This window comes from Ostrinia furnacalis, unplaced genomic scaffold (genome assembly GCF_004193835.3).
Source record: "Ostrinia furnacalis isolate ACB-3 unplaced genomic scaffold, ASM419383v2 OfSCF6240, whole genome shotgun sequence".
In the NCBI taxonomy this organism is placed as follows: Eukaryota; Metazoa; Arthropoda; class Insecta; order Lepidoptera; family Crambidae; genus Ostrinia; species Ostrinia furnacalis.
The window spans coordinates 340,075-362,750 of NW_021136479.1; the positions used below are offsets into that span (position 1 = coordinate 340,075).

General features: G+C 39.3%; 1 protein-coding gene across 4 annotated transcripts in view; it reads left to right on the forward strand.

Annotated features, from left to right (window-relative positions):
- The window catches only part of fbl (pantothenate kinase 3 fbl), a 53,595-nt gene that overhangs the window by 14,117 nt on the left and 16,802 nt on the right, over positions 1-22,676 (forward strand). For 2 of the 4 annotated variants that reach the window (XM_028317439.1, XM_028317440.1), the window contains exons 3-5: positions 16,783-16,862; positions 18,723-18,844; positions 19,557-19,735. In XM_028317439.1, coding sequence (XP_028173240.1) covers positions 16,783-16,862; positions 18,723-18,844; positions 19,557-19,735 — 381 coding nt within the window. Of the gene's footprint in view, positions 1-6,807; positions 7,090-16,782; positions 16,863-18,722; positions 18,845-19,556; positions 19,736-19,929; positions 20,070-22,676 lie in introns of those variants that run through there. The other 2 variants (XM_028317438.1, XM_028317442.1) reach the window with 2 other exon arrangements.

Sequence of the window (22,676 nt, forward strand, 5' to 3'; positions counted from 1 at the left end):
TTGTTTACTATTATGATAAAACTAGAAAGTGCGATGTTTAAACTCTAGCGACAAGAAAACAAGAATTTTAATTGGCGGTACGAAGTTGGCCGGGTCAGCTAGTTTATTTATTGCAAGAAATTTATTTGTCACATATCGTCATAAATTATAGCCAATGGACATGGCGCACAATTTTTGTTGAAGATGCCAAAAAAAACTACAAAAAATTAGAATGAATACTGTATTTTTACTTTTTTGATATCTTTAAAAATGACTGAAATATTCAAGCTCAAAGTGCGCTCTTTCGCTAGGAGCGATTTTCCGCGCGGATTTTGAAAATGTGACGTAGTAACATGAAAAGCTGCATGTAAGATATTATCTGTGTACAATGGTTAGAATGGTTAGTAGGGGAGCCGAAGCGGGGAGACAGACGGACAGACGGACAGACGGACAGACGGACAGACGGACATGACGAAACTATAAGGGTTCCGTTTTTGCCATTTTGGCTACGGAACCCTAAAAATGCAACATAATAGTTTAAAATATTATATAGAAAACGATTCCAAGGATTCCACTTTTCCTCAATAGATGATCAAGATAAAGAGGTATTGATTATAAATTGCTCTTCCACCATTTCAATTATTCTATCTTACATCTTACTTGATGAAATCTTTTTCAATTTTATTTACATGGTCATAACATTTTCACCATTCCTCGCCACCAATTTGTGAGGTACACCTGAAACCCCCGATAAAGCAGCTATTATAAGAATAATATTAAAAAAAACCCTCCTGACGCAGTTAGGTAATAAACTAAATGTATCCAATTTCACTCCAACTTACTGTCAACTCAACGACGCGCTTTAAAATCAAAGATTGACTTTGAATTATGCCTTATTTTACAATACACATTGAAAACAATATGACTTGCTTGAGCTTTTTCGCCTTTTTACAAAAATAACAAATAGGCATGAAGAGATTACAAAATTTCTGCAGCGACTGACAGTTCACTTGATTTACTTTGACAGGTGACAATAAATCCATAGACATTTGCCATATGAAAGACACACTTTTCCAATATTTTTGTTTGCCATTAGATTCGGGTACACCTATACCTATCATTTAATGAAAAGATAAACTAAATTTTTTCAGCACAACGAAAATCAGCTTTGGCGCGTAGCAATGCAACGTGACAACTGCAGTTCGGACCTCTTTATGCGTCCACTACACATACAATAAAATTCGAACTATCGCACATTTTTTCTTTTTAATTCTAATTCAGTAAAAAATGTTTTTGAAACCTTCATTCAAAATTCAAAAGTTATTATCATATGACAGAACTTATGACCAGACTATGTACATTGAATAAAATATTTTTCTTTTTATCATCAAGCTTAGCAGTCTAATAAGTTATAATACTCGAGTTAATCCACATTCAGCACCATAGCCTCCCCTTCTACAAGGCCCTCTACAAATGTCAAAACGTCACTTAACCCTTTTAGCACCCAGTTCTTTTGTTTTTGAGAAGATGTACCCAAATTTTTATATCAATTAAATTATAGTCCAGTCGTTTGGTACAAATTAACGTGGTTACCTGGAAAGTGTTCCGAGAGTTTTGAAAATTGGTGATTAAAATAGATTTCGCTATGCTCTCTGTTAGTCTGTTAGTTAAGTGTGATTGCCGCGCTCGTTGCGAAATTGGAAAAATGCTGCCTTAAGAGAAGATTTTTGATAGTTACATTCTTTTCTATTTCGTCGTTACAGCCAAATGACGTTCACTGCTGGACAAAGGCGAGAGGCCTTTGGGTTTTCCATAGGTTTTTCATAATGAACAGTCCTGCGCTGCCCGCATTCAGGTTCTTCCCGCGACCTTTACCAGATCGTCGGTCCACCTAGTAGGAGGCCTGCCCACGCTACGTCTTCCAGCCCGTGGTCGCCACTCAAGAAATTTTCTGCCCCAATGGCCATCGTCTCTACGAGCTATGTGTCCCGCCCACTGCCACTTGATTTTAGCAATTCTGCGTGCTATGTCGGTCACTTTGGTTCTCCTGCGGATCTCCTCATTTCTGATTCGATCACGCAGGGAAACCCCGAGCATAGCCCGCTCCATCACCCTTTGGGTGACCTTGAGCCTTCTTATGAGGCCCATAGTAAGCGACCACGTTTCAGAACCTTAAACTTTCCTATTTATTTCACGACTAGCTTTTGCCTGCGGCTTCACCCGCATGAAATTTAGTGTCACAGACCGGCATAAATTATAGCCTAATATGTTAATCTGGGTTACAAACAATAATATTGTACAGTTTCAACAAAATCCGTTGAGTACTTTTTGCGTGAAAGAGTAAAAAACCTGAGACACAGGAATCTTCCTAGTTCAGGTATCAAATCAACCCACTAACATTATTACTTTTTGTTTTTCCTGATTGTTTGTTATCATAATATTATCTGTTATGTTGGTGAGAAATAAAAATTACTTTACTTTATTTTAAACTTCCAGACATCCAAACTTTCGCATTTACCTATAAATTATTAGTAGGATAACAAACAAGACAAAAAAAATGTATACTTCAGCAACGCGATTTTTTTTATACTTCAGTATATTTAGGCCACCCGGCAGCGTGTCCTGCCATGATCAAAGAAAAAAGAACTCGCAATTTAGCAGGTACATTAATTTGACTGTTTCACAACACTAAATCTATTTAACTTACATTACAATACAATTTATCACATTTATCAAAGCTTCGTAGCTTGTCTATGTCCCAAAAATTATAAAATGAAAAAAGTAGTTGTCAAAAACCTTTTTTAAGGCGGATTTTTTTCAATAAGGCGGGCGCGCGCGCAACTATAAACGAGATCACAAAATTCGGAAAGAACATAGCGAAATCTATTTATTCACTAATTTTCAAAGATTCCGGAAAACTTTCCAAGTAAAATTAACAAATAACTGGACTATTTATTTTACTCGTTATTGAGCACAGAGACACAAACTTGGTTATTTTTCCAGAAAATTTATATTTAAGTGCATAAAAATGGCTTCATATTGCACGAAATTGGCAATAGGTGGCATAATAATGGTTACTTTTTTAGCGCCTAGTTTGAAATGTGATTGAACGATGACAACTAACAACAGTTGTCAGTTAGGTAAAATTTTATTTTAGTTGGAAAAAGACAAAAAGTGGTAAATGGGTTAACGTGCGGGGGCTGCAAAATCATGTTGTGACGTCACGCGCGAATATTGGAAATTTTTGAAAATTTTAAAAAGTCCGTAAACTTCTCGAGGCTCTATCTTCGGTAATACTGGATGGATTGAGGTGAAATAAAAACTAGTGTCATGTGTATGATCTAAACTTTAAATTAAGTCATAATTTAACTTAATATTACAACTTATGCGTGTTGTCCATTATGTTAATCTGGGTTATAAACAATAATACTGTAAAGTTTCAACAAAATCGATTCAGTAGTTTTTGCGTGAAAGAGTAACAAACATCCAGACACATCATGACATCCAGACATCCAAACTTTCGCCTTTATAATATTAGTAGGATAGTAAGATATAAATATGATTATTCTGCCAAAGCGACCAAGATATAGTTAGTAATAAAATAAATAAGCTCTGACGATATTGCATCAATATTTGCATATGCAAGTGTTTTGTTTATAATGCGTTGTCATTTATTTATTTTATGACGTCAACAAGGCCCTGAGGCTGGAATTAGAATAATGTTAAAATGATTTATTTTGAATAAGAGAAAATTTTTACATTTCTTTAAAAAAAACTTAACATTCGTTGATCTGGGGTCTGCTGTCAAAACTGTCTTTGGACCCGCAACGAAATTAATCAGAAGAACATTGACAGTTCGAAGTTCCGGTTCGACTTTCCTCCCGTGCAAAGCGGATGACAGGAGACAAAACAAAGCCCATCAGTAGATGTTTTAGAAAACACACTGATTAACACATTGGTCCTAGTCTAAGATCAATTTCTTAGAATACATACGTCATTTTGAAAGTATTTCTTTGAAAACAGACCACCGATTTTTGGTCGGCCGATAGTAAAGTTGGTCTCAATTCTAACTTGTATGAAGAATCAATCGGTGTAATGTGCGCACTTCCATACATGCCCATATTGAAACTGTCCGACTAAACTATCGGCCGACAAAAAAGCGGTGATCTAGGCTTAAGGCAAAGACAAGCTAATGACGTCACTAGTTTTTCTATGTATTTAAAGTTAATTTTGAACGTTTAAAAACATAGTCCAGTGTTTTTCCGGTTTTTTTTTGTCGTTGACGTTTATTTTTATGGTTTTTATTTACTTACTGATGACTTAAAACAACCATAATTCACAGTAAATGTTTAGTTTGACGTCATACTTAGGTGTCAGATTTCATACGTCGGAGGTCATCATATTATTATTAAGTAATTTTATAAAGCCAAAGGGTAAAGTTAGTGTGTTTGTTTGTAAGCATTTAATAAAAAGTAATGTAAACTATCAAATATTTTTTACGTAGAAACCAATAAAGTTTGAGTCCCTGGAAAGCACATAAAATAGTTTTTATCCCAGAAATTATCCTTTAAGTAAGGGGGTGAAAGTATGGAGCATAAATAACCGGTGAACTGATTTGGATGAAATTTGGTATGGACCGAAAATTATGCCCTGAGGGATACACTCCCCGTGTGCAAGTTTGTTTGGGAAAACAAATCATTTCTCAAGTAGGGGACATAAAACATCAAAATTATGCTGATAGGGACGGGAAGAGAGGGGGTTGGAAAGGGGACAATGGACATGCTCTCGATAAACTAGGTATTCCTTGAAGCGCACCTATTTTGAGGCGCACATAAACCATTCCTCGAAGCGCACCTATTTTATGTTGCCCTGTTGCTTTTTATTCACCTTAGTAAAGATAGGTGCGCTTCGAGGAATAGTTTAAGTGCGCTTCGTTAGGTGCGCCTCAAAGAAAATTAAAAAGAAAAATCCGTAACGACAAAGAAGCTTTGAAGAATACCTTGATAAACTCTCTGTACCTAAGTTCCCGCGGGCGAAATCGCTGTCAAAAGCTAGCTATAAGTCCATCAGTCTTGGACTCAAGTCCATATCCAGACCTATAAACCTACAGCAGATAAATCAGTGCGGTCATTATCGTATCACGAGGAAACCAGAGTTCAGGCTAATTGCAATTTCTCGCCTGTTGACCCTGCGGTCGCTTGCTATCTCTATTATCATCACACAACTGATAGAGACGCAGTATGCTCGAGCGTGATCTTGATAAAGAATAAAGTCAATTTACTATCAGCAAGTCTGTTTTTGAACACTACGTGGACCGATGATCTGGTGAAGGTCGCGGAAAGTATATGCATGCGGGCAGCGCAGGACCGGTCATTGTTGAAATCTTTGGGGAGGACTTTGTCCAGCAGTGGACGTTATATGGCTGCAACGAATGAAGCCTGCTTTTGCATAGCTGCTTAGCCGTGTGGTTCCGTCAGAGTAGAATGGGACTGCCCCCCACTCGAGTCGCCTTAGGAAGAAATATGTGACTAGGAGAAATTCCCGACCAGTCTGCCTAGCGTAGGGAGTATAGGCGGATCAGGGAGAAATATGCGAACATCAGGCCTCCTTAAGCAGTCTGTCTAGCGTGGGGAGTGTAGGCCAAAACCTCCATTTGCCTCTGGTGAATCAGAGAGTCGTGCTCCTGCAGTGGAGACTAAATGACCTGATGATGAAGAAGACTGCTTTTAAAGAGTACATGCACGTCCCAGTATAAGATTTTTAACAGCTTCGCGACAATAATGTGGGTCAGTGCTGAGAAGAAGCAGTGCGCTTGAAACTCAGTCGCTATTTTCAGCCTCTTTTTCAAGAGTTTAAACTAGTATCTTAGACTCTTCCCTTAATTACTAGATTTAATACCTTTTCAGGCATCTGCAAAAGTAATATGACTAATATAAGAGTGCATTAAAAAGATTTTATTGTCAGTGACAGTAAAATCTTCCTCTCTATATTATATTCAACTAAATTATCCATGTGTTGAATCACGATATGACCATACATGCTCGCGTGTTGGCTGTGTGAATCAGACATGACTTCTTTAGTGCAAGCAATATTTTTCCATATTCAGAACATGATAAGGCGCAAAATCTTTTAGTGACAAGAATGCATCTGCAAGGTCATAATCTGTCTGCAGATTTTTAATGTACCTACCTCTAATTTGCTTCTTTCTCAAATTGTATAACTGTCAACTATGTGTCAAAGTCAAAGTTTTTATTAAGTACTTAGGCCCTTTGCATAGCGCTTATACACGTCCCAAATATACCTTGCCCTGCTAGTGGTAACTGAAACTGTTCCGGCGTTTCTTCTCCTTTTCTCGAAACGGTGATAGGGCCCAAAATATAAGGAGAAATCACAGAGCCCTTTAAGAGCTACCCTTGTTTGTTTGGTTCATAGTGATGACACTATGATCATCATAATTTCAGCTAAAGGACGTCCACAATATTATGTACCTAAGGTCAAAATTGAAATCGTACGTTTCAGTCAAATGACGTCCACTGCTGAACAAAGGCCTCCCCCAAGGATTTCCTTAACGGTCCTGCGCTGCACGCATCTATTCTTTTCCCGCGACCTTCGCCAGATCGTCGGTCTACCTAGCGGGGGGCCCGTGGTCACCCCTCGAGAATTTTTCTGCCCCAAAATTAATCGAATAAAAAATATTTGATTTCATATCTTCCGTTTTGAAGTAGCACACATTTTTACGAAGCAAGCCCACTCCCTATCCCTCCATTGCGCTTATCAAATGCGTACGCGCACCCATTCGCGTGTTTTGAACACTCAATCATCACTCTCGGCCCGACCGAGTCACCGAGCGGACGTGTCGCGCTTAATGTTATACGATTTCAGAATACTAATCGAATACTCGTGTATACTACTCTACTACAATTTGTTTCTCTACAAAATAATCGATAGTGTGATTGAATATTATCTGGAACGCCTAGCGAGTTTGTGGGACTTGGATTTAGATTAGTAATGTGATATTGTGGTGACAAAATATTTATTCAACCTGTGATATTAGTTTAGTGATTTTATACCAAAATGACACAACAGACCGGAGTAATTACTATTCATCAAGTAAGTGTTTTTCGATTTATATTATTTACAATTAACGGTTCGCCCTAGCTTCGCATGGGTGAAATCGAATTTCTCGGCTTTTCTCTTCTATAATATTATGCAAGTTTTTATACATATAAACCTTCCCATTGAATCACTCTATCTATTAAAAAAACCGCATCAAAATCCGTTGCGTAGTTTTAAAGATCTAAGCATACAAGCATACATAGAGACAGACAGCGAAGCGACTTTGTTTTATCCTATGTATGTAGTGATAGAGATAATTTCAGTACACAACTTCAAAAGAATATATTTCAACTAGCTTTTGGCTGCGGCTTCACCCGCGTGAAATTTAGTTTGTCACAAATCGTCATAAATTATAGCCTATATGTTATTCTGGGTTATAAACAATAATACTGTAAAGTTTCATCAAAATTAGTTCAGTAGTTTTTGCGTGAAAGAGTAACAAACATGTTAACATCCAGACATCCATACAAACTTTCGCATTTATAATATTAGTAAGATTTAATAGGAGGGCGCTACTATCATTGCTGGGTTAGTTTCGATTTTAGGCACTTGACGTTTCAGAATCGTGGGACTATACCTACGTGTCTACTATGCCGGTACCACAATGCTATGTCAATGTTTGTCAAACCAAATGGTTTGCTATATTAAATTTTAAGTATAGTTCGCAATAGTCTGTCTATTGCGAACTATACTTAAAATTTAAAGGACGTAGCACACTTATCAACCCGGAAAGGGATCGGTAAGGCGGTCAATAGGTATTCTTTGATGATACTCTATACTGAAACGCACACTTATCCGCACCGTAAGTAAACGCCTCGCCTCGCGATTGACAGCGTGCGATAGGCGATGACAGCTCCCGAAAGGCGATACGGTGTTGATCCCTTTCCGAGTTGATAAGTCTGCTATAACCTTAAATGGTTTGCTATATTGACACAGACTATTGACGCGAACTATACTTAAAATTTAATGTGTCTGCGTACAGTCAACAGCAAATAAAACCAACATTTATTTTCCCCAGTGGATATTGAAGCTTATATCTTTGTTTTAAGGATCGAAATATGACATTTTGTGGTCGCTTGACGCGTTGTCAACTGTATTCAAATTGCCCATTCAATATTACGTAGTTATTATTCAATGAACTGTCGATTAACCTCTTCCTTTCAAAGAATTGGGTTTAATTAATATGTATGCTGTCAATGAGTCTCTAAGGCAAGATTTTTGATTTACAAAATGTTTTCCTTTCAAATCCTCCATTTGCCTCTGGTAAATTAGAGAGGGTCGTGCTTAGAGATGTGCCGCTGAGAAAGTTCTCGTTCCCGGCAGTATTCCCAGTGAGAATATTCTCGAGAACCGAGAACGCTCCCGGGAATATTCTCAGTGTTCTCGACAGAATTCATTTAGTTTTAATTTTAATTTTGTTGTTTATATGTGATATTATTTGTAATGTTTCGATGTTTTATTAACTGGGCGTTAAGACTAGTCGTTATAAACAAGGCATGAAACGTGTGAGTGAGATATTGCTGTCTAGCTCACTCTTTTCGTGGCGAACGCGTACCGCGGCTTTAGGACTCGGCTACGGTATTTGAACATAGGTGTAGAGGCACACTTATTTTATTTTAAGGCCCTTGCCACCCTGGCGGATTGCAAGCGGATTCAAAGCGGATTCAAAGTGGATTTAAAGCGGAGTGGCGACGCGACGGAGAAGCCGCGTGAAAATATCGTAAAGCCACCCAAAGGCTGCCCAGCCGAGCTGGATTCGATGATTGACCTTTTTTTCGAAGTTGGACCTCCCTAACTGGACTGTATGTCCCAGGTGTAAATTATTGTCAACAACCTCGAGTGTAGAGTCTCCAACTTTTTGAGGAGTTGGTGCAACACGGTCTTTAGACATGCTTTTTAAATCTTGTCCATGTTCATTTTGAGACCCACTTGTTGAGAGACTATTGAGGCCATCGAGCATTGTGCCTAAATCTTCCACGATCTCAGCCATGACTACGATATCGTCTGCTGTCTGGGTGATGTACTCGCCGTTGATATTTCTGCTGAATTCGCTCCAGCTCAGAAGCTTGAAAACATCTTCCAGGGCGGTGGTGATGACGTCTCCCTGTCTCACCCCTCGCTGCAACTGGATAGGTTTCGGGTCCTGATCTTAAAACGGACTGTCACTGTGACGTGTTTGTACAAGCCTTTCAACACTTTAATGTATCAATAGTCAATTTGGCACAGTTGAAGAGACTGAAGCACTGCCCATGTTTCAAACGAATCGAAGGCTTTCTCATAGTTCACAAACGCAAAGTGGCTGATTATACTCCTTGATCTTCCGTATAATCTGCCTTTGCGTTGATTGTTATGGTATATGATACTAAAGCCTTTTCGGAAACCGGCTTGTTCGGGGGGCTGAAAGTCGTCGAGCCTGCTAGCGTGACAATTCGTAATGACTATCGAAAACAGCTTATAGACATGGCTCAGAAACGAAATGGGTCTATAATTCTTCAACAAGGTTTTGTCACCTTTTTTGAAGAGGAGTATTACCATTCTTCTAAGTGTCGGATCAATCTAACTAGCACATATTTTCTATAAAAATGTGTCAAATGATCCGTCAGACAGGCTATCCACAACTTATCCAGAAGTGGCGAAACAGGCCCTTACTAAGCAATTGTGAAATATGCCCATAATGTCAAATAAGAATAGCTTAAAAAATTAAAAACACGCTTTTAATTACTAACAGCACTAAAAAGCCAAAAATCATCAGGACCCTGGACATCATCTACCAACGAACCCAAACTCGATAAGTTTCCGCCATTTCGTTTAGGAGTTCCTATGGCTACCTCTTGACTCCATGATTAGGACCCTGGACATTATCTAGCACTTAAAGATCTCGAAAAGACATCCAATGAACCCAAACTCGATGTGATTCCGCCGTTTCGTTTAGGAGTTCTTTTGGCCACCTTTCAGTCCCATCATCAGACCAGCTGGTACCACAATATTGTATTGTCATTTCTAATCTACATATAATTGCCAAGTTTCATGATGATACAAGACTTAGAAGTGCGTGTAATTCAGATTCTAAGATTCCATTACATAGTTAGTTAACATACACGACGACCTAATAAGAGCGTGTTAAAAACGAAAAAATGGACAGTTACATTACTTAATTACGTGTAAAAAGAAATTTCTGTCATCTTACATATCATTAAAACGACATTTCACGACGAAAAAAATAAAATATAATAAAGGTGCAGTTGCCAAGAATATTGCCGAGAAAGTTCCCGAGAATATTCTCGGGAACACTGAGAATATAGCCTTTCACTGCAAATAGAGTGTATTGTTTAATATGCACTTATCTGTTGACTTAATTTAATACTATTTTACTTAAGAAAGTTTGTTTATTTCCATTTAATAAACATGATTCTCAACCTTTCTCACTTAGGAGAACGCTCCCGGGAACGCTCCCGAGAATATTCTCAGTTGAGAGAGCGTTCTCGGGAACGGCACATCAATAGTCGTGCTCCTGCTGCAGTCGAGACGAAATGACTTGATGATAGAATGATACATAAAAGGTGTATTTGCAAAACACATTGACACACAATAAGCAAAAACTAAGAGTAACAAACACAGGAGTAGCAGAAAAGTGACATTACGCGCTAAGGTGTAAGTGTGCTGGAGCGATACAAAAAAGCAGAGAGTTCAGTGTAAACACTGCTCCAAAAAGAGCAGAACCTTAATTATCAGCTCTTGCTTTATAGGTACCGTGCCATACAGCATGAGAAGAAAAACTGGAAAAGTGTCGGTTTTTTTTTAAATTGGGAAAATATGGACATTATTTCTTCTATATTATATTTTTTATGTGGCATCAGGCCGGGCATATCTCTCTTAGAGCTGATGGCCGCTGGAGCTGAAAAGCCACCTTAAGACGTAGTGTGTGTAGGCTTCCCACTAGGTGGACCGACGATCTGGTAAAGGTCGCGAGAAGCACCCGGAAGCGGGCAGCGCAGTACCGGTTGTTGTGGAAAGATTTGGAGGAGGCCTTTGTCCAGCAGTGGACGTCATTTGGCTGAACGATATTTTTGTTGTTAAGACCACAGGCGTAAATATTGACAAATAGGACAAGGCAAAGTCTGTAGGGGTGCTAGTTTAAAAATACTCATCATTTAATTCTTCCATAATGAACAAAAAAATCTAGAGCATTTGTTAGCGACGTCAATAATAGTCAAGATTAATGTTGGCAGCATCATGTCAAATAGTGCAAACTAGCTAATTAATCTGTTTCGTAATTAAGAAAATGAACATGAAATTTTCGCCAAAAAGGCAATACCGTAGCGAAAACCATCAGGCTCTCTCGCTTACTCACTCGGTAGGCCTCTTTCTTGCATTATCTGATCTCTCACTTCCACAAAATAGCTTCTCTTTCACACTTTTCTGGAAAATCTGGAATGTTCAGGAAAAAATAGAGAAGAAACGAGACGGAAATATCGGACCTTTCGCTTCGAACATTCTAGAGCGTGAGATAGCAATATGTTTTGTCCTTGTCTTGCACGGATGGTCCGTTGCGCGAGGCAATACCGTAAAGAGAGCCGTTTTAGGTTTTTTGTCAATAACTTCGCCAAACGCATCTGTAGAAAATAAGAAACCATTGTAAAACTACCTGCCAGGTGGAGAAAATTAGCAAAATCTGTGGATTTCCCGAAGACAGGGATAGCAATAGCGTGTGAAAGCGGGACGGAGATAGCCGCTCCCCATAAATACGGAATGAACCGCTCCAGCTGGCATGTATTGTATTGTTTTGTTCAGTTCAGAGAACAAGTGCTCCAAGCAACAAGTGATCTGAAGAAGCAAGAACTGAGAAGAGGAAGCGAATAATAATCGCGAGAAGTCTCAGCAAGTGAAATAGTGGTTTTATTCCTGCAAGTAGCACCTACTACGCCTGACATAGTAAGGGCAAGCTCTCAACGGCAGTCATCATCGTCCGGTCAGCGCTCTCGAACACACACAAACGCATACAGTCCACTGCAGTCCACCACAGCATTACAAAGGGATCTTTATTAAAAACAACTTGAGAAATAACAGGTTAATTACATAATTTCGTTGCCAAGGTTCCGTACGAGTGTGGCGGCCTCAAGACGGAAGATTTGCATATTGTTTATACTTATAAACGTTTCTAGTGGACAAGTGGTCTTATAGGTGACAAGGTCAGAGGACCTTCCCGCGTTATACTGACAGTTAATTATGTACTATAAATTCCTGTATTTCCTACTAATATTTATAAATGCGAAAGTTTGTGAGGGTTTATGATTTGTTACTCTTTTCGCCGTTGAATTTTTTTTTCATCATCATCTCGGCCATAGGACGTCCAGTGCTGAACATAGGCATCCACCAATGCTTTTCATGATGCCCGGTAAAATCATAAAGGTAGCAGGAAGGCGCTGGACGCAGGCCGCTACCAACCGGGCAACATGGATTTTTTTTAAATAAATAATATTTTTGGATAATACCGGATCTTTAAACCACTTGCGCGATGAACGCTTTCTGAAGCGAACCAAAATGTATGCAGGTGAATCCGCGTTAATTAATAATTAGTATGCGAAGTTAAAGAAGCTAGTATTTGTATTCAACAAGCATCACTTGAAGTATGACCACTATTTAAGAGAGTGAAAGTTGATGAACGCTAAATGAAGTACCTACAGTAGGTACGGGACTATTCCCACCTCTTGTTCCCACCGCTGCAACTCCTGTGTAGCCACGATCTACAGCTTGACGTTGACCGCCAATAAAAACCCAACCAGTGAAGGTCAAAGTTTGTCTAGTAGACAAATTCTGTTGCTAAAGGGAAAGGGAATCCTCAACCACAGAGGAACTGTATATCTGGGGGCACGGCAGTACCATCCTTTTCTCGAAGCAATTCAGGCCATTTTCGACCGCCTGTAACTTCGTTGTGGATAAAACTAGAAGGTTGAATTTTTTAGCATTAGCTATGCAGGCATTGTAAAGACACGGTATATTTAAAATTTCATTCAATTTGAACCAGTAGTTTAAGAATTATAACGGGTCAAAGTTATTTAATTTTGTCACTCACTGACTGACTGACTGACTGACTGACTGACTGACTGACTGACTGACTGACTGACTCACCGATTATCAAAATTCTAAGGCACTTCTAGCAGACCTAGAAGCTTCAAATTTGGAATATAAGTAGTGTTTGGTGTATGAATCACGGGCACGGTAGTGCAACCGCCAAGTCGAGTAAAATTTTTCAATTTCGGTCCAGTTTTCTAGATACATAACTGCTGTCTACAAAATACAAAAAGAAATGAGATCCCATCAAAAACAATACTTGTCAAAAAAAACCAAGTCTCGCAACTCAGTTGTTCTACGATAAAAAGTTGTGAGATCCATGTAATACCAAGTCCAGGCCAGGAAATCTTTAACGTTTTACATAAATATATTGACTTGGCCATCGCATGAAAACACGTGTAAATTAAATTATTTAGTGCGATGGCCAAGTCAATAATTTCCTGGCCTGGACTTGGTATTACATGGATCTCACAACTTTTTACCGTAGAACAACTGAGTTGCGAGACTTGGTTTTTTTGACAAGTATTGTTTTTGATGGGATCTTCTTTCCTCAACACAACAATAATGCGGTTGACATATCTGATTTATACACTGATTTTCTTATTTAACACAGGATAACTTCTTTGTAATCTATCAATTTTGACATTACCATCGCTGGGTTAAGATACCTCTCTGGCTTTATAGCCTAGAGCTTCACACTGAAATGATAATTAATGTTGACGAAGAAGTAATGTAGACCCTTTCGGTGGACCGACGATCTGTTGAAGGTTGTGGGAAACGCCTGAATTTTGGCACTGCACGGACGTGTCTGAGGAAATCCTTAGTACAGCAGTGGACATCTTTATTTTCTTACATTGTCAGCCGAAAACTCTGTTACAAGCGTGGCGTTGTCAGTAGCCTTCATTAAGTCTTCCTGCGTGCTGTTATTTGGGCACGCAGGGCACGACATCATGTGTTGCATTGACTGGGGAACATAACCACATTTGCACTCCAAGTTTGAACCATTAGAGAATCCCCACCTGAACAGATTGTCCTTAGTACCTACATCTTATTTAAAAATTTGTTGGAACGGCGATCTGTTGAAGGTTGTGGAAAACGCCTGAATTTTGGCACCGCAGTAACGAGTCTGAGGAAGGAAGTCCTTAGTCCAGCAATGGACAAAGATCCTCTTTATTAAATACGTAGCTCCTTTAGTAAAAGTGGTTCGTTCGTACGAACAGTTAGTGTAACCGGTTGGTGGGCCACTTAAAGTTCGCGATTTTAACTGCTCGAACCAGTTTGGCGGGTGCTCACAACACCCATTGACCGAATTCGATACCATCAATTGTAACGTAACACGCTATTTACATCTACACTAATATTGTAAAGAGGAATGATTTTGTGCTTGCTCCTCTTTAATATAAGTCACACAGGTTAGAAATCAGTTTAAACTATGGATATGACGTTTTAAATTCTTGATCAACATGAGTGTAGCCTTTTTTATCAAAAAGAGGGATAGACTAACCGTACTTGCAGAAACTGGCCAGCAACAAATCATCCAAATAAAAATAATTGTTTACAAACGTGTTAATAATTTGATTTTACCGTTATCATTCATTATTACCTTCTAGGCCACCGTTGCTTACCGTGATTTTTAATTAACCGACGATTTGACCTCGTGTTCGTTTGTTTATAAGTTCACGATGTATTATCTTTAACTGCTTAATTGGGCAGTTGTCACTGCCAGTCAGCTGGCGTACTTTTTATTATCATCAGCAGGTCATTTAGTATCCACTGCATGAGCACGACCCTATCTTACCTGATGGTGATAATTTAGTGGACTTTAAGAAAGAAAGAAAGAAAGAAAAATTATTTATTTGACAACTAAAAAGCACAAAAACAATGAGGCGAAAAAAAAATGTTGCCAAAGAGGTCACCCACTCAGTATCATCTTGACAGTTGACATTTTACTGCTAAGTGCCAAGACACTGGTTTTCAGTGGGTGCCTTTAAACAACAGAACCTACAAGTCGCGTCAAACTTTGTAATTTATTTCCATACGTTATAAAGAAACAGCGTTTTGATACCTCATAAAATGAATTCCATTAAGGGCTATCTATCGTATTTTTCTTTATCAGTAGGCGTCACTGTAGAGAAAGGTCCTGTCACTCGCTAGTGGCTAAGACAGTGGCGCCAGACAGGCTTAAAAGTTAATAAACATTTATTTGTCACTTGTCAACCGCTTTGCAATGGAGGGAAGTCGAACCTTAACTTCGAACTCCGTTCGCGGGACCAATGACAAGTTTAACTTTCCCCTGGGACAAACTTGACCTTCGCTGGTCGGGTTTTTATTGGCGGGAAAGCTATAGATCCTGGCTACACAGGAGTTGCAGCGGTGGGAACGAGAGGTGGGAATAGTCCCGTAAGAGAGTAACGCCAACTGGTGAGAGCTGAAGCAATAAGAGGACCATCGCATCTGCACTCATCAGGATGGCGCAACTGTAGAGTGAGGTACTGTCACTCGTCAGTGCCAGGTGCCAACTGTTCTTCTTATTCGTTTCGCTCTTGGCAGAGCGGTCGTGGTCACGTTAAGGCGTTGTTCACATCGGTTGTAGAGGCGGATACAACTCTCCGCACGATCTCCCGCCGTCTCTCTGTTGGCAGACTGTCTGGTGCAGTCACAGTCGTCTCCCACTGCCGATTTCACTTGGTCGGTCCAGCGCATAACCTGCCAACTGTTAGGCCCAGAATACACGGTAAAACGCCACTGCAACGAAACTGCAGTCTCTCAACGGACGCTATGGTAGAAACCTAGATGCAACTCAAAAGTAACTAGAAGTTGCAGTTGCGTTTCACCGTGTGTTCTGGGCCTAAGTGTTAAGTATACCATAACCCTCATTGACTAACGGCGATCCCCTATGAGGATATGATTTAGATAATCGTGTCCGTATTTGTGGCAGAAATTATCTTATCAAAAATTGCACACGATAAGTTTGGTGTGTCAGTCGGTATAGTGACAGTTATCGTGAAATTAAAGACTAAACGTCACTCATGACTCATTTTCATTGGTTGTTCCGGCTCTATAAATAGAAATAGAAAAAAAAAGGTTTTCAGTGTCAATAACCTAACTTACAAATTAATAAAAAAAATTAGGGCAGTGTTTGGGGGCACCAAAAAGACAAAAAAATTTGCTACCACAAAATCTATTTTCCACAAATTCAAGACGAATGAATGAGTCTTCCAGTGACTTGGCCCACTTTTCGCTTGGTCCACGGGCCAAGGAAGAAAAAGCATTTATAAATTCAATCCAGTGACTTGACCCGTGGGCCAAGCTAAAAGCCAGGCCACTGGAAGACTCGAATGAATGACAGGCTTTTAGGGTAAAATGACCGGCCAAATATTAAGCACCGAGTCCGGCTTTTGTGTTTTTGGACCTGGCAACCGACTACATCCAGGGCCGTCTTTAACCTACTAGGGGCCCTGGATACTTAAGGATCAAGGGGGGGCTCGGTCGCGATGCCCTGGGCACGTGTCCGAAGTGTCCATTGGGAAAGTGGGGTCTGCTGACTACATCAAACGGGCGTCAACTTATACTTCTTCACAACGATGATGATGATGATGACTGTTTTGTCCACAGATGCGTTTGCACCGTTGTGAGGGGTGTCTCGCGGCGTGCGGGCGACGTGCACCCGCGGCGCCGCTGCCCACTTTGACCAGGTATGTACATTGTACAACATTACCCACCTTACTGCAGTCGGGAAAACTTATTTATGTCAAGGGGATAGAGTTCAAAATGCATTTGTGATTGTGTTTTGTGTGTGTGATTTTGATTTTTGAAACAATTGAATTGTCAATTGTTTCAAAAATTATTGAAAAAATTCTAATTAATACTCAAAAATTACTTGGCATTACCAATCTGCAGTACCTACATAAATGCCAAGTACATTTTTGTTTTGTAATATGACTGAAAATGTATAAATTAAAATTTTGACCATTTTAATCTTGAGGATATGAAATTCAAAATCCATTGAGGAAATTAATTCTAAACCAATTGACATCATATCAACCTGCCATAATAGAGAATCAAATTAATTTTAAACTTTAACATTTAAGTTATGAGGTTGAATTTCCCTTATTTATTTTATACCATTATCTTAGGGATAATGAGGTTCAATATCCGTGAGGAAATTAAACAATTGACATCATATCCACCCCCTTTCACAATAATGAATTAAAATATTGATTTTGGACTTTCATATTTCATCAAAAGTCATATTATTTTATGAAATATGAAAGTCCAATAAGCTCTTTCAAAGCGACTGTCTGTAGCGTTTTTAGACGTGTTCAATAAAATATTAATATTAGTGTAGATAAATTATCAAAATAAAATAGACTATAATGAGCAAACTTCACGAACTTACAATAAAAAATACTTACATGATTCGATATCTACTTTTTATGGTTTATTTCTTATCAACGATGCGTTATGACATCGTGCGGCCTATAACATGACTTGCATCACAGCCCCATTGTCAGTAGTTATGTGGCTGTTATCGATAGTTTGAGTATCGATAGATATGTCGCTGAAAATGTTATAAACCATTCATCAATTATAGTACGAAAATGTCACGATGAAAAGATGTGCTTTAAGTCAAAATAAATTCTTATTATAGACAGCTGTTAGTGATATAAGATACTATTTTGGAACTGCTGTTTTAATTCAATAATTTCTGGATGTCAAATTGTAAAATATGTTACGTCACACTGACAAGAAAATGAAAATGACAAGGATTGGAGAACGTTAAATAAATCACGAAACACATAAATTATGTCACAACAGTACTTTATGGATGACCCCTGTCGCTTTTCACTATACTGTATCGGCACAGGTTGAATTATGCGGACGATTTACGTATTACTTTTGTTTAAACAGTATACCCAAGCAAGACCTCGAAAATGCCGATAGTAGATATCTAGCAAGATGTCAAAGTTTGAAATCTCTTATTTTGCATCTCCTACTTTCGTTTTGACTATCGCTACCAAGACGTTTTACGTCTCCTAGTTTCTCTTCGACTATCGATACTGCTATGGACAACACTAGTCTACAGGGAAATGAATTATCCGTTACGTGCTATTTATATCTCACCAGATCTTGAATCGTTATTTAATCAAGGAAACTGTATTGAGTAATTGTGATTTTTGCGTAAAAATACCACAGTGGTTTATTTGGCATAAAGCGGCTTCGCCGCGGCTGGATGCGGAGAAGGGTTGAAGAAGAGCGGAGCAGTGCGGAGATGTGCGGTTCCGTGCGGTGTTTCATAGATAGCAATAGACTGACAGCTAACAGCTACGCACAGCTCACACATCTCGTCTCCGCAACGCTTCACTCTTCTCCGCTCGGCTTTGGTGGAAATAGCCTGCCAGCTTCGCCGCACATCTCCGCACTACTCCGCCTCGGTGGAAACTGAGCCTAACATTTGTATAATGCGCATTTTTCGAAGTGCACATTCTGCGTCAGACCCATTTGAGGATTAACTTATTTGTACTTTACTAATTTATTTTACTACGCTATTTCAGGAGTAAACTTCTAAAACGTGCGAGACGCTCCCCTTACTCGCCCCCGAAGATGAGCAAAGACAATAGCGCTGCCAAGATGGCGGAGCCCGCGCCTCCAACGCCTCCAGACAATAATGCACCTCGTAAGTTCAACACCGCCATTACTCCTGTATTCCTCTCCTTTCTTATAAATTCGGGGCCGCCTATGTGGTTGATAGTAGGGTTTGTTCTAAGTCCGCTTGGCTAGCTACCACCATCTTACCTGGGTCTGCTTTCGCCATAATAATGTTTACAGCATTGTTGTAAGTCCGCTTGGCTAGCTACCACCATCTTACCTGGGTCTGCTGTCGCCATAACTATGTTAACAGCATTGTTGTGTTCCGATAGAGTAAGATAGCCAGTTCCTCTGTGGTTGAGGGTTTCGGTTGAAGCTCGCTTACACCTTCAGCCTGATCATCACTTTCTATTACGTGAGATGCAAACCAAGAGCTTCCTTATAGTGGAAAAAAAGTAATTCGTGGAGTGGTGAACCATTTGAGTGCGGTTTTGACCTGATTGGTTAACGATTTTCCACACTGGAAGCAACCGACTATGTTGTTCGTACTATTGCCAACAGTGTTAACTGCCCATTGCCGGTCATGTCGTCTCGTTCTATCGCAAAGAATCACCATTTGATGAGAGCGAGAACAAAAACGGAAATGGATAGCTAACAGTGTGGCCGTACATTATGCGGGATTTGTTCACTTTGACCGCAAAACGCATTCAGTGTGGAAAATCCTTCCACCTTCCCCTAGTTCAAATAGGCCCATTAAAATCAGTTTCACTTAACCTAATATTTAAAACAATTCCTTCCAGCAATGCCCTGGTTCGGCATGGACATCGGCGGCACACTGACCAAGTTAGTCTACTTCGAGCCTCGCGAAACGAACCGCAAGGAAATCGACAAGGAAACTGAGGTTCTGAAGAACATCCGCCGGTACCTTACCAGGAACGCGGCTTATGGCAACACAGGCCGGCGGGACGTGCATTTGCAGGTACATATAGTCTCACTACCGACAGTCGAAACCATCGACTTAAGTCCGGTCGCCGAGCAGATAGAATTTCGTCCAATGACCCCAAGCTACCCATCCTTATCGCACACTCACTGGCCGCCCGTCGCACAGTCGCGACAGCAGTATAATTACGCGCGAGCGATAAGGATGGGTAGCTTGGGGTTATTGGACGAAATTCTATCTGCTCGGTGACCGGACTTTAGAGATGTACCGCAAGGAGATCGACAAGGAAACCGAGGTTCTGAAGAACATCCGCCGGTACCTCACCAGGAACGCGGCTTATGGGAACACTGGCCGGCGGGACGTGCATCTACAGGTACATAATAATATAGTCTCACTAAAGCCCGGTCCGTGAGCACGTAGAATTTTGTCCAATGACCCCAAGCTACCCATCCTTATCGCTCGCGCGTAATTATATTGCTGTCGCGACTGTGCGACGGGCATTATACTACATACTTGGGGTCATTGGACAAAATTCTACGTACTCACGGACCAGACTATATCCATAGTCGGAACTATCAAGTCTCACTTTCGATATTCCATCGATGGTCTCACTGTTGATAGTTACTAACATCGATGGTCACAAATGTCGATAGTCTCACTGTCGATGGTTGTATCTAAACCGACTAGAGACGAACCGTAAGGAGATCGACAAGGAAACCGAGGTTCTGAAGAACATCCGCCGGTATCTTACCAGGAACGCGGCTTATGGGAACACTGGCCGGCGGGACGTGCATCTACAGGTACTTATCACGATTATTTAAAGTTAAAACTGTCTATCGATATTCAGAAATTGTAAATATGAAAATTTGCCGGAGCAAAATAAAAAAATAAATATTTAAATTGACAACAATTTAATTGTGGGTTAGACACAAAAATTTAAAAGAAAAAAAAGGGGATGGGTCGTTGGGCCGTTTGGTTGGTACAGATTAAAAATACTTAAGATTACGGGATTAGCGCGCTAGTCACCACCACTCGGCTCAACCCCCTCCGCACCCGTCGGGCGCAGCAAGCGTCTGGCACTGCGGGACAGCCGGTGCCAAACACCTCCTAGTGTACAAAAATATTATTAAAATATCGTTACAGTAAGTGCACCACTGGTGCATTAATACCCTACAGCTTAAACAGGTAGTAATAGGCATATTAATTAATACAAAGAAATTAATTTACTTGTGTTCGCTTAGTTAAATTACTACGACACACAAAAAAACAATCCATCGCTCTCAAGGATGGAGCAAATGTGAACACAGCAAAATCCAACGGTATTTCATTACAATGGTAAATCTATTTAGAAGGTAACATTTTGGTAAAATGTAATCATCGTAATTATTATATCATCTATCTTCACAAAGTGAACTAAAAATAGTTAACACAACAGAATCCATCGATAATACATCACAATGGTAAACTTATTTAGGAATTTACTTTTTGGTAAAATGTAATCATTGTAATTATCACATCATTTACCTTCATAAAGCGAACTAAAAATAGTTAACACAACAAAATCCATCGATAATACACCCAATGGTAAAGGACAGTGCCAATCCATGTATGGAAGTTGGACCAAGTGCTGCCCAGAATGAAACTATAGTGCATTTTGTTCCTCAGGCCAATATTAATTTGTAAACCGGAGCGCACTGAAATCTATCCCTGGAGTTAGGAGAAAAAAAGAGTTTTGTTTCGAATTATTTACATACAAAATATCATCGATGTATACCTACTACGCATAAGATTTCGCGATTTTGGCATTAAATAACACTCGTTATGATGAACTTAACCATACTGCATCCGTACACCTTACTTTAGTACGACTTCGACATTATTTATAAGCGATCAAGCGCTGTTGCAGTAGTTTGGTTAGTTGACCGAAATTAATTATTTCCAAAATAGAGCAAGAAGTTTTAGCTTACAATAACTTCAATAATCGATTGTAATACACCAATAAATTGATTTTTCGCAAGGATAGAGAACTAAAACTTCTTGATTCATTTTGGAAATAATGATTTCTGTCAAGTAACCAAACTATTGCAACAGCGCTATATCGCTTATAAAGAATGTGTAAGTCGCACTAAAGTAAGATGTATGGATGCAGTATGGTTAAGTTCAACATAGCGAGTGTTATTTAATGCCAAAATCACGAAATCTTATGCGTAGTACGTATACATCGATGATATTTTGTATGAAAATATTTCAAAACAAAACTCTTTTTTTCTCTTAACTCCAGGGATAGATTGCAGTGCGTTTCGGTTTACACATTAGTATTGGTCTGAGGAACAAAATGCACTATGGGTTGATTCTGGGCAGCACTTGGTCCAGACCCTGGCACTATCCTTTATTTAGGAATTTACTTTTTGGTAAAATGTAATCGTTATGTGGGTAATCTACTTTTTCAAAGTAAACTAAAATAATTGACAAGCTCAATAGAAAACGGAACCAACCTATGAAGTAGGGTNGTGGTGTTTCGTTTCACTCAGAATATGTCAAATTTCTAGAACGTTCCGAATCCATGATCGATCAAGATACATTACAATGTTATTTTAATATAAACATTGAGGAAAATACTGTAAATAGCTAGAATTTAAATGAAAGAGCCTAAATATTAAGTTTTATAAAAATTTAGTATTGAACATTTAATTCCGTTATACACTTTTTTTTTTACTAAAAGAATGAAACGCAACGCATTGATCTGTCAAACGGAGACATTCAAAAAGTGAGGTTATTTATTGCTCTGTGTACCAAAACAATGTAATTAATTTTAATAGAAGTTAGTCAAAACTCAGTGAATCACTTACAATGACACAATCAAGTGACAAAGGAAATACTGTACACTTTGTAATATGTGACCTTACGGTCCGTTGGAATGTTTGTTTGTGGAAATCGGTAAGTATTCAATCTCGCCAAGAAAAAAAGTGTTACAAAATGT